Source organism: Erpetoichthys calabaricus, chromosome 9 (assembly GCF_900747795.2).
Source record: "Erpetoichthys calabaricus chromosome 9, fErpCal1.3, whole genome shotgun sequence".
NCBI classification, from domain to species: Eukaryota; Metazoa; Chordata; class Cladistia; order Polypteriformes; family Polypteridae; genus Erpetoichthys; species Erpetoichthys calabaricus.
In genome coordinates this window covers 90,859,145-90,872,669 of record NC_041402.2, presented here as the reverse complement: position 1 = coordinate 90,872,669, position 13,525 = coordinate 90,859,145, and the positions used below count along the sequence as shown (strand labels likewise).

At 40.3% G+C, this 13,525-nt stretch overlaps 1 protein-coding gene across 1 annotated transcript in view; it reads right to left on the bottom strand.

Annotated features, from left to right (window-relative positions):
• Positions 1-4,239: 4,239 nt before the first annotated feature.
• Positions 4,240-13,525, bottom strand: part of spire2 (spire-type actin nucleation factor 2) — a 177,212-nt gene continuing 167,926 nt past the window's right edge. The window contains exons 15-18 of the mRNA XM_051932367.1: positions 11,341-11,408; positions 9,153-9,180; positions 5,272-5,369; positions 4,240-5,134 (exon numbers count right to left, since the gene is read on the bottom strand). Coding sequence (XP_051788327.1) covers positions 4,921-5,134; positions 5,272-5,369; positions 9,153-9,180; positions 11,341-11,408 — 408 coding nt within the window. The 3' untranslated portion in view covers positions 4,240-4,920. The remainder of the gene's footprint in view (positions 5,135-5,271; positions 5,370-9,152; positions 9,181-11,340; positions 11,409-13,525) is intronic.

Genomic DNA, 13,525 nt, shown 5'->3' with positions numbered 1-13,525 from the left:
TCGAGATTAAAGTTGACATTTTGAGCTTTTTTTTCCATTGTGTTCCTATTTTTTTTCTTTTCTCTGTACCCTAATAAGCTTCCATATGGCACTCAGACAGTAGGGTACGACTTGCCTTTTCATGGTGACTTTGATATCTGACCACTTCTTTTTTATTTCGGGCACTGTGCGACTTTCTGAACTTAAACTTTCGAATTTCTCTGTCACTCTAGGTCATTCGATCAACTTCCTTCTGTTGTTTGTACCACTGTTTAAACCAACAAATAATATTTTTTTCTTTCCCTCCACTTGGTTTTTGCTGAAATTCTTTTATTTTCCCATACTTTTGCCATTGCCTTTTCACACACCCCTGAACTTAAGGGTCTATATATATTGATTTGCATATTTAAAGAGGCGTAATTCTGGGAGGAGTCAGGGTGGGGTGGCAGGCGCATGCACGTGTGTTACATTTCACACTGACTGGGATTTATGTAGCAGAAGAATGTGGAAGTTGGCGTACGCACAGATTTATGCATCTAGATTTTTTTGTGTGTACACACATTTCTGTTTTTGTCCATACGCCATGTCAGTCAGTCATCGTCCAACCCGCTATATCCTAATCGTCACGGGGGTCTGCTGGAACCAATCCCAGCCAGCACAGGGCGCAAGGCAGGAACAAATCCTGGGCAGGGTGCCAGCCCACCATAGGGCACACACACACACCCACACACCAAGCACACACTAGGGACAATTCAGGATCGCCAATGCACCTAACCTGCATGTCTTTGGACTGTGGGAGGAAACCGGAACACCCGGAGGAGACCCACACAGACACGGGGAGAACATGCAAACTCAACGGAGGGGGACCTAGGAAAGAGAATCCATGTCTTCTTACTGCGAGGCAGCAGCGCTACCACTGCGTCACCGTGCCGCCCCGTACACCATGTATTAGTGTGAATTCAATGCACTGCCTTATACATGAATATGTATGATGCTTAAAACCAAATGACATGCACTTTTAGTGAAGACCATTCTTTTTTTCAAACACGGTCATTATTGGTAAAAGTTTAATTTTGTCAAGGCTTTATTTTTTGCTTTGTAAAAGAATACTACCTCTGTCATAAGTGCTTGAGGATGCATGGCTGCTGATAACCACTTTATCTCCTGTACACTAAAGGACAAGTCCCACAACGAGCTATGATGTCACTCCAGATTTTCACTATTTCCACCCTGGGACCCATATAAAGAGCTACAGCATGCACTGACAAATCCATTTCTACTCAAGGATGGAGCTCCCTGAGAGAACACTAAAAATTAAAAACTCAGACATGACAGTCAGTAGGCTTGTGCCCTAGGAACCACGTTACTCAAACTATTCTATAACATATCAGGAATTCGTTACCACTCTGATGCTGATCTTTCTGATCATAAAATAGATCACTACGATAGCAATTGAGAAGAAGAATTCATAATTAACTGCAGAATTACGGTATTTGAGGGTTCCTCTAGAGTGCCTCTTTCTCTTGCACAATTTGGCTCAAAAACTAATCAGCACATTGTCATCTCATAACAGACTTAAGTTTCAAATCTGGCATTTTTCTGTCCAGCCATTTTAGATCTAGGCCGTCCTCAAGAAACTGTGATACACAGACACACAGACAGACAGACACACACCCATCATCTAGATATTGATGTTTTTGGTGTCAGGGGACCGTAAAATGTTGAGATACATTGATAACCAGAGATCGAAATTTTTGACAAATCGAAAGCTTTCACTCATCTCCTACAGACAATAGGTTATGGTGAGGGAGGGTGCAAAGAAAAGGAGGATCCTGGAAAGCTAATAGGATGATAGACGTTCAATTACTTTCTTTGGATTTTACTTTCTCTATTTTCTTTTTTGCTTATACAGGTGCTGGTCATAAAATTAGAATATCATGACAAAGTTGATTTATTTCAGTAATTCCATTCAAAAAGTGAAACTTGTATATTAGATTCATTCATTACACACAGACTGATGTATTTCAAATGTTTATTTCTTTTAATGTTGATGATTATAATTGACAACTAATGAAAGTCCCAAATTCAGTATCTTGGAAAATTAGAATATTAATTAAGACCAATGCAAAAAAAAGGATTTTTAGAAATGTTGGCCAACTGAAAGGTATGAACATGAAAAGTATGAGCATGTACAGCACTCAATATTTAGTTGGGGCTCCTTTGGCCTGGATTACTGCAGCAATGCGGCGTGGCATGGAGTCGATCAGTCTGTGGCACTGCTCAGGTGTTATGAGAGCCCATGTTGCTCTGATAGTGGCCTTCAGCTCTTCTGAATTGTTGGGTCTGGCGTATTGCATCTTCCTCTTCACAATACCCCATAGATTTTCTATGGGGTTAAGGTCAGGTGAGTTTGCTGGCCAATCAAGAACAGGGATACCATGGACCTTAAACCAGGTACTGGTAGCTTTGGCACTGTGTGCAGGTGCCAGGTCCTGTTGGAAAATGAAATCTGCATCTCCATAAAGTTCGTCAGCAGCAGGAAGCATGAAGTGCTCTAAAACTTTCTGGTAGATGGCTGCGTTGACCTTGGACCTCAGAAAACACAATGGACCAACACCAGCAGATGACATGGCACCCCAAACCATCACTGACTGTGGAAACTTTACACTGGACCTCACGCAACCTGGATTCTGTGCCTCTCCTCTCTTCCTCCAGACTCTGGGACCTTGATTTCCAAAGGAAATGCAAAATTTACCTTCATCAGAGAACATAACTTTGGACCACTCAGCAGCAGTCCAGTCCTTTTTGTCTTTAGCCCAGGCGAGACGCTTCTGGCGCTGTCTCTTGTTCAAGAGTGGCTTGACACAAGGAATGCGACAGCTGAAACCCATGTCTTGCATACGTCTGTGCGTGGTGGTTCTTGAAGCACTGACTCCAGCTGCAGTCCACTCTTTGTGAATCTCCCCCACATTTTTGAATGGGTTTTGTTTCACAATCCTCTCCAGGGTGCGGTTATCCCTATTGCTTGTACACTTTTTTCTACCACATCTTGTCCTTCCCTTCGCCTCTCTATTAATGTGCTTGGACACAGAGCTCTGTGAACAGCCAGCCTCTTTAGCAATGACCTTTTGTTTCTTGCCCTCCTTGTACAAGGTGTCAATGGTCGTCTTTTGGACAACTGTCAAGTCAGCACTCTTCCCCATGATTGTGTAGCCTACAGAACTAGACTGAGAGACCATTTAAAGGCTTTTGCAGGTGTTTTGAGTTAATTAGCTGATTAGAGTGTGGCACCAGGTGTCTTCAATATTGAACCTTTTCACAATATTCTAATTTTCCGAGATACTGAATTTGGGACTTTCATTAGTTGTCAGTTATAATCATCAACATTAAAAGAAATAAACATCTGAAATACATCAGTCTCTGTGTAATGAATGAATCTAATATACAAGTTTCACTTTTTGAATGGAATTACTGAAATAAATCAAGTTTGTCATGATATTCTAATTTTATGACCAGCACCTGTATTAAACAGGGTTCCTGGACAGACCCCAACACTTTTACGATCACTCTCTTGTTTCTTATTTTACAAAATGAAGCCACTCTGTCCCCAATCTCAGCCACTCTGTCCTCCAAGAAACACAATAAATTAATTTCTTGAGTTCCCATGAACATCAGTTTCATGTCAACTTTTTCGACAAAGTGGTGCAGCGTTTAGTTCTGTCTCACAGTTACAGTGATCTTTCCATTGCAACTGTTTGTTCTTCATGTTATTCTCATGTTCACATTGATTTCTTCAGGATACTCTGTCTCATTTACACAAAGATGTGTGAATTGGGGACTATAATTTGGCCTAACGTCAATGAGAAGGGAGGGTCCTGTGATGGGTTGGCATCCCATTAAGAGTTTATTCATATCCTAGAATCAATACTGCCAAGATAGACTCTAGGGACTAGTAATGGAAGAAGTTTTGAAAATGAAATGTTTGCTGCAGACTCCTTGGATGTAGAGATGTGCAATGTCTGAAAGCTCCACTGATCAGTTATACTGTATTTTACTGGCACATGTTCAGTTATTTGGTGGCTTTAAACTAGCACAGTACTGAGTAAGTCTGCCATTTAATAATCGAGTTCCTTCTCGAACATTAGTTCCTGATTCGTGCTTAATGGTGTCTAGATAAGATGACCCAGAAATGGATGAAGCATGTACAAGAATGGCTGGATTGGTTGGACTTTCTCCTCATATCAATTGTAACCGTGCATGTAACTTATTTGATAATATCTTTATTTTCATTTTTACATACCTACAGAAAATGTGGTATTATTATTTGTACAGCATCCACAGAGTTTGACACCAGTCATTTGTTAACAACATTCTTCATAAAATGTGTCTAATTCAAAACAGCCATTAGAAAAGTCCACAAGAAATAGGCATCACATATGGTATAATTTAAATTGTGCCAGCCCCTGCCCAAGTAGTCCATTCTGGTTACCTTATAAAAATATCACTTTGTGTTGTGCACTCTTTCCAAGCCTAAGGAAGGATGCCCAAGGGTGAGAAGCATCTTGCCGAAAAATGGCATGTAAGGCAGGCTATATCTTCATCCATTCGGCAATACGCAAAGTGCTCTTTCATTGTGTGTTTTGCATTATTATTTACTATTCTTGTTCACATCAACAAGGTCCATAAGTTTTTATCTAAATATTTTGAAAGTGCAAACATAGAAAGCAAATGGCAATGTACAGCATTGATTTGGTGGGTAGCTGCCCGTCCAAATATGACACTGAACAACTGTTGAGAAACTGTAGGCGGGAGAGACTGCCGCAGATAATACTTCATCTGTTAGGACATGCCAGGAAACAAAACACTGATCGAAATTTTGATACATATTTTACATTAAGCCATTGTTATCCAGATGTGATGTATGAAGAGTGAAAAAATGTCTTATTTGTATTTTGCACACCTCCCAGAAGGGACTCTCAAGGATTTAGTTTTCCTTGGCGTGTTGTTCAGGATGTCCACACTTTTTCGACTTGAAGTGATAACATCTCCTACAAATTTTGTACATTCTGTGCAGATGTCCTTCAGGGAGCATCCATTAGCATACAGGTGGGGGAATTCTTCTTCAACAGAGCGGCAACTTAAGCTTTGCAAAGACCTGTAAAGGAACAACAAACAAATGAACATTGTATATCTCACAGAAAGAAATTGAAAGCATCTGTTTAAGGTTAAAGATCACATCAGGTGGTGCACACGAAGGATCGCTACTGAATTTGATGCAATAACCACACTTACTGAAAGACATCATTTTTCTTTGGGTGGCTACTGCTGGTGCTCTCAAACCCCACAGTGTATACAGGGATGTGTGCCATTTTCTTCGAGGGAATCTTCATCTACAGTTAAATAAGATCTGAGTTAGTAGGCATATAATGGCGTATGTAGCACCTGTGACTGAATATCTTTACCACAACAAGAAAAACTGGAATCTCAGCCATGTGTGTTAAACAAAACTCTGACTATTTAAAATACTGTAGTGGGTGGCCCTATAAATGGAGTTACCAGCAGTAAAGAAGTAAGGCAGGGGCCAAGTCCAGCAAGATCCTAAGAAAGACAGGAAATGTGATTATGAGTGTAAGAGCAGAGCAGAATAAAGTGAGATGCCAGTTTAGAAGACTCCTTTACTGTACTTGGGGGCCTTGGGATGGCTAAAAACAGAAGAACCCAGTAGAAGCCAAGAAGAAAGCATGTAATGTATTCCTAGAACAGTACAAGAAACCCAACAGATGACATGAATTTTTGTATCTCCTTTATAATTATTATATATATTGTCAAGGAGGTTATGGATAGACCAGTAAGGAGTGAAAAGATAGGCAAGTGAGGTAAGAGACAGGGATGAAACATAGCACAGGTAGGCCCACTGAGGTTGCAGATTTTGTTATTTTACTACGGCTATTCTTCCACCTGTATATTTCTACAAGCTGCTGATCTGCTTTCCTTAAAACCATAATGTCTGTTTTACAGTTCCACATAAGGTTTATAAAGTTTTTCTTTCAGGTTTCTACTAGAATGGTTTTTGAAATAGCAAACAATATGCCCTCACTTAATTAAGAAAATGTTCAAGTGACATACAGCTATGGTAGCTCATCTCAAACCAACATGAGTCTTTATAATATATTCAGGCACATTATGTGCACAATACAGTCTAAATGTGAGGATCTAAGGCACAGCTCACCCCTTCTTAGCTTATGGATAGGATACTGTAAATGTTTTGATGTAGGATAAGTATAAAATAGCCAATAATGTACTTAGAAGCAGGTTTAGTGTTTTTTTAATAAACTAGATACTGTATGTGGTATGGCGTGGACTGAAAGATCTACTGTGGTGTAGTGGGTCTACAGCTCAAGTTAACAGGACCACTTTTTAAATAAATAATCGACGCACTCGTGGCTTAGAAAGGGGGCGTGGTAGTGTGGCGGAAGCGGTTCCCAGGGGAGTTCGTGATGCAAGCGGTCCTTGCCTAAGTGCACAGGTGAGGAGTCATCCGCATCCGTAATTGTTCCCGGGGGCTGCTAATTGCCACAGCTGATCCACATCCCCGTGATAAATAGAGGTACGAGGCGGCTAGGAGGGGGAGAAAAAAAGAAAAAAGTGAACGGAGGTTAATAGAAGGAGAAGGTGGCGGCAGGAAGCAGGGAGAGGATAGCCAGTGCGAAAAAGCGCGTGTGAGAACAAGCGTAGGCTCGCAGGCAGCTGAACAGTGAACCCTAGCAGGGTGTTTGGCCGACATCTAGGGCAGTCGATTGTGGTCGCTCCCGCTGACCATTGTGAGCACAGCGGGAGTGACCGGAAGAAGGATGACTCACCGCGGAAGACAGCAGGAGTCGGGAGCGTCCTGGCCGTTGGGGGAACCCAAGTCTCAGTCTGGGGAGATCTGAACCGAAGCCAGGGATTGGGAAGCCTCCAGATCAGAAGGCAGAGCAGGTCAGCTGCAGGTAGGGTGGCTCCCCTGGTGCATAGTCTGGACCAGAGAAGCAGGGGAGTCACCAGAAAAAGAAAAAAGGACAGCTTCCAGCCATGGTTTTAACTTCATTGTTTTTAAAGAATTTATTTATTGTTTTTTTAACCTCCACAGTTCACAGCTTTTTATTGGATTATTTATTTAAAGATTTTTGAAACACTGCACTTACTTATTTGAACACTGTTTTGTTTGCTGTTTTTAATAAAAGTACTTTACACTTTTGCACCATCCACTTGCTTTGTTGTGCCTCACTGTCTAGCTCATCTGTGACATTACCGACGGTGTCGGGTTCAAGGGCTCCCAGAAGCAAGATGGGAGTGTGGAGCGAACCCGCTTTGTCACAAGTACCCAGAGGATTTGTATAGATGTAGCTTACTTAGATATTTAGATGATCCATTATTCATCCCAATATGGTTCTCTAGCACACCAGGTCCCTAGCAGAGGACATCCAATGTGGATGATTCAATGTGTTGCAATGCCGGTAGTGGGCAATTGATGGAAGGGTTTTGAGACCTCCCTGAGTGTGGCGGACCACCGTGTGGTGGATTGGCCACATGCTCTCTTGATGTCATGGAGAAGAAGTAGTTTTTTAGTCCCGTTATGTTTCTGGGTACATGTAAAAGACCCAGGTGGAATACTACTGGGGATACTGCTGACTGAAGATATCAGGCTATGCAAAATGGATGAGGACTTCAGGTTTTTAAAATGGAACCTGATCTCATTCTTGTGTGAGAAATGTAAAATAACATGCAGCCTCAGAAGTACCATCAATAGCAAGCCAGTTGGCTTCTGCAGAGTGCAAAGTGACAGATCACTTGCAGGACAATTGAGGATGATATAAACAATGGAAAAATCTTAGTGTGCCAAGTGTCTACATTCTTAAAAATACTGGTTCTTTAATGGCACTATTTAGTTCTTTAGTGGGTTGTGTGGTTTTTTGTAGCTCCATTGATTGACCAAGCATCATTTCATTCCGGGATAGGTTCTTTGCATATGAAGTTGGTTCTTTGTGCTTTGAAAAGCTTCCTAATATTTAGGAAAAAACCCAAAATCTTTAATGTATGGTGGGCTACAGAAGAATAACAGATCAAGAAAACCTGGACTTAGCCTGTGTTACTGGGCAAATGCAGCAAGAGTCCTTTTAAACTCATAGCCCATTGGATTTCATAAATCTGTTACCATCTATTAATGGGTTTTTACTGTATGGAGCCTGTTACAAATCCAAATAAATAAAGGTTCTTTCTGCAACCTTTATGTGGATGGGTCTTTTGGGAACCAAAAATGGTTCCCCTATGAAAAACCCCTTTGGCACCTTTAGTTTTAAGAGTGTTGTTGTGAGCCAAGTGCAGCAGGTGACACCTTGGCACCATACTGGAACAGTGTGAGGTTTTTCTGGGGCTGGAGTGCCAGTCCTGCAACCAACCCCCAATTTTTCCCTGTAACTTGAAGGACCTGCTTGCACAGCTGGACGCAGATTAATGTCATACCCAGGCTGAAGCAATTGCAGGTTAAGGGCTCAATGGAATAGAGTCACTACTGGTGCAGTAGCGTGCTACCAGCTATCAGCTCCCAGACTTAGGCCTAAGGAAGATGTGAAGTTGTGTGCTTCTGCTTGTACTTGTATTATTACATCCTTTGTATAGTTTTGCTGTGCTTGTACGGAGAGCCACTGGCTATAACCGAAAGCAATCACAGACACCTTCATCCAGGTAGCCATTTTTTTTCAGCTGTCAACTTCAGGCAGACTTATTTGGTTGCAACAAAGAAGAAGTACTTTATAAAAGGCACTTTTTTACTACAGTCATGTCTGTGAGTTTGATTCACCTTTGTGTTCTCCTGGAGTTCCAAATGCTCCCTACCCTCCTCACCAATTACATATAATTTACTTAAATGGTTTATTAAGTTTGTAGTATAAACATATTTCTATACATATTATTGCAATATGTAGGCCTACTGTATATATTATGGGAAGTGTGCTATATTGTCATTTAGTATTGTCTTGCGAATGTCATACACTGTGCTCTCAATATTTTTTAAATTCTTGGTTGTAGCACAAACACATGTTCCTGGCACCAGTTCTAGTGGTCAGTGCAACTTCATTTCATTCAAATATTAAAAAAAATATCTAAACAGTCACAAACAACAGTAAAACTCTTACCTTTACACTGCAGGAGCCGCACACTGATCTAATGGGAGAGAGAAAAAAGAATGATACAACATACACAAAGACCGGTGACAGTTTGAAAAGATGGATGCTCTTTGAATGATCAATGAAGACTTTACTCTATAAACTCAACTCTAGAAGGCAGGGATAGGGTCAAAACTGGCTGATGTTTTAGGGACAAAGTAGCAAGAAAGCTATTTGCAGTCTTCATATATTTTAACTTTTCATTTCTCTCAGATGACCTATTATTTCTGCAAGGTTTAATCTTCTGATTAATATGCACATGGTGTTGCAATTGAACTAGGGATCATGACAGCAGGGAGTCAGCTTTTCTAAGCTGAAAACTGACAAAGTCCCCAGAAGGTGGTCCAGCTTAAACTGTTTTTTGATGAGTTAAAATGTTATAGACATTAAGTTTTCAAATTTATTTGCTTGATTGCTTCTGGCTCAACTTTTATGGCTGCAATCACCAAGCTGGTAAATCTAAACTTTGGTGTTAAAATGCCCATGGTTTTCAATGTGGCAATATTTATTTAATCTTTCTGTAGCACATGTTTCTAAATGCACTTGTCACAAACTTGACCACCAACTTAGTCTTCAGAGAAAACAGCTAAGGAGGCAGAAGAAGGGGTGGAGTCTTACAGTCAAAGCCCATTGTCTACAAGGCTGAAGACCCACCCGCTAAACCAATCTCACCCCCTCTCCCTCACTCAGTCTATAACATCCATGCTTCTGCTTCCACTGATTGTTGAGACTGTCACTTAAGGGTCACCCTAAAGACAAGAGTAAAAACCACCCACAAAGAGACAACCATTACCTAACCTCTCAGTTACAAGCAATAATGATTAGTAATTAAATATTTTAATAGAAACAGAAATCAAATATCACAAGCACAAAGAAAAAATACAAAATATCAAAAACTAACCACTAAATAAGAAAAAGTAATTGATTTAAATTAAGAAATCATCCAAACAATGGCACATTTAAACTGGACATGACAAAGATAACTCTATGGCCAAAATAGAATGTTAAATCTAATCTCTAATGTAAAAAAATGCTTTTAAGCAATAGTTGATCCAATGTGCAGAGAGAAAAATGAAGTTTATATAATCCAAAAAACACCTCAGTAGCTGACGGCCTTGGGGTTAAATTAATTACAGGATGCAGTTTGAGTGCAACGTGTGTACAGAAGTATACCGATTCATTTCCTCTTAATCTCTTATCGCAGTTAGCCATTACTACACTCATCATCATCATCATATCTTATCATGCCACTGCCGTGTCACTGCCAGGTAAGAGTGGTGTCATTATCATCCTTATGATCTTCATCGGTGCATGTAAGGCCTCGGGAAAATTCATGGAGAATCTGGTCCATTGTTTGGGTGGGCTCACCACAGGGACATTCAGCGCTTGTTGTGAGGTCCCATCTAAATAGGTTGTCCCTTGTTTTACCCACCTTTGACCTAGCTCAGTTAAGCGTGACCCAGTCTTTCCTAGAGAGGGATGTTCCATTGGGTAGATTGTCTTGAGGTGTAGGAACAGCTTCATTGGGAGGGCTACGGTCAGTCTATTCTGATGACATTGAGTAGGAAACTGTGATAGCTGAAGTTGTACTGCATGGTGTCATCTGTTTTTTTCTATTATGAATCATACAGGAGGTTTTTTCTACAGGAAAACACCCCGTGTAGAGCACTAAATACAGTGAGAGCAGAAGGGGTGTTTGGAAGCATTCGAGAGGTGATCGTGTCTACACTGGTGGTACAGTTTAAAAGACGCTGTACATGCTTTATCTGCCTATTTTATTTTGTGTCTATGTGACATGCCACAAACATTCATTTAAATTCTTCCACTGGGTCTGAAAAAAAATTAGAGAGCTGTCATGGCCGCCAAAGGGCAACCTATAAAATGTCCTATTTAAAATTCTTACAGAATACATTATGACAGTGCAGAGAACATTACTGCTTTAATTAGGTACAAGTTCCCTGGGGTGTTCAATGATCAATGGGATATTCATAGCAATTCCCAGAAAATACATGTGCATTTTAATCATCTTGTAAAGTACAAACCTATCCTGGGAATTAGGTTAGAAAAATTATTGAGCATCCAAACAGAACCACTTTGTGCTCTCCATGAAAGATGAAACACCAAAACAGCAGATTAAGTTTAAAAGGGTGATCCTCACCTTTTACAGAAAAGGCAATTCGAAGGCCATGAAAACAGTGGAAACTTGACTCTACAGCAGCAGCACACCTACGGTGAAAAGATGACAGTCTTTTAGTACTGTAGTTGAACAAAACAATAATCAAAATGAAAGCTGAACATTCAGTTCTATATTTAATGCCGATTGTTTTAATTACCTTTTCATCCGCATCAGCCACAATTACAGTATACATTGAATGAATGACAAACCAGTCCTTTGCAGCTCACTCCTTGAACCCTCTCTGTGAATTGTACAGAGCTGCGTTTTAGTTATTGCTTCCTGAAAGGGGAACACTACCAGTCTTAAACTCTTGTATGTGCTTTTGAAATCGTAAAAGCTCTCGAAGGTCAACCAGTTTTCAGAAGGCTCTTTCAGGCTACTAAATGTCTAGACAGTTAAGTTCACCGTAGGAGCAAAGAACTTCAGATTTTTGGTTGCCTTATTGTTGAACTATTAGGGGATCCAGGAGGACCACCAGTGACAGGGAATGACTTAAAAGATCACTTCTGTTAATCTCCTATATTTTTCTACTTTACAGCTACTTGATGTAATGCATCAAGTCTTTAGACTCTATGGAGTATGTGGATGTATTTTCTCATTGTTTATTAATGCTATTACTTTTCTGGTGATGCCATTTTTTCAGTCTTTGCATGGCCACAACAATGATGTTTATACTGGTAGCATATTGCTGGTTATGTGATGCAGAAGACAAGCGTGCGTAATATGTTATCTTGACTTGCCTCAATAAGATGGCAGTGCACAGTTTCTGGCATCCAAGCATCAGATCCTTTTCTTTAACAATCGACAAAGATCAGTGTTAGTTAGGATCAAGTAAAACAAATTAAAGTGAAGGATTTGGCAATGTTACATTCTAGTAAGTCATGCTGAAGCCAGACATATAATATGTAAATGTCTGGAGACAGCCATAAGGGGTTGGTGCTCAAACTGGGTGGGAACAATTACACAGCTCACCGATTGTCACATTTCTAAACCAATCCAATGGTTCATGAAGGCGGAGCTCAACGTTGGAGCAGTGATTTAGCACTGCAAAGATAAGAGATGCTCTTGTTAACCTGGTCTGATGGAGAGCAAGCTGATGAACTGTCCACAGTTGAAAAGTCTCCTAAAAAAACCCATTAGACATATAAATGTGTGTTGCGTATGCAGAGGCGGCCTTAGGAGTGTGCAGGGCCTAGGGCTGAACAACTCCACGTGGGACCGGTTATGTCAAATGCTGTTACTGGTATGTGTGGACTTCATAAACTTGCACATGAATTTTAATAAAAAATAATGTTAATATACACTGGATTTTCTCATTACAATATTCAGCTGAATTTTTGCAAGATAACATGCGGACTTTATCAAAATATAATGATATAATCTATTAAAAAGAGTGCAATTCATAATTCATGACAAAACCACAATAGTGCGAAATGCAATGTAGTGTCATGCGGAAATTAGCAGGGCCTCTTCTAAAAAAGTACCCAAATTGCAAGTATACTCTGAGTCTCAATATGCAGGATGGCATAGTCATAACTCACGTTGATGTCACGTCAGCCGGTTATCATTAGCGAGCATGTTTTTGGGCATTAATACTCAGACTATGGAATGTTTTCAAAGATGTACATGTAAGGAATTTGACCTTGAAGAGGGATTTTAAAAGGGTTCCTCTTAGAAACATCTCAAATATATATACAGTATAATTAACTATATTTGTGCTTAAAAATCTTTAATAAAAATATATTTACATACAGTTCGTACGGTTTGGAACGGATTAATTGTATTTACATACAATCCTATGGGGGAAATTACTTCGGGTCACGACCAAATCGGGTTACGACCAGAGTTTTGGGACGAATTACGGTCGTGATCCGAGGTTCCACTGTATACTGGAGAATATTACTTGACATATCTTCTCAAATGGGACACATGGACCTCAAAAGCGGGGCCCCCTTAGGAGCACTTGCCCCTCCCAAATGCCGCTCTTGCGCATATGCAGACAGCACGTTTCACACCTTTAAAACAAACGTAATTTGTTGCAAGGGCAAAACCTTTCTGTAACATCAGATTATACATCAGCATTCCATGGCATCAATGGACAAGTGGTAAATATGAATGATATGTTGTTGCATGTGCTGCGTGTGCTCTCTGTTGTTCAGCATTATCA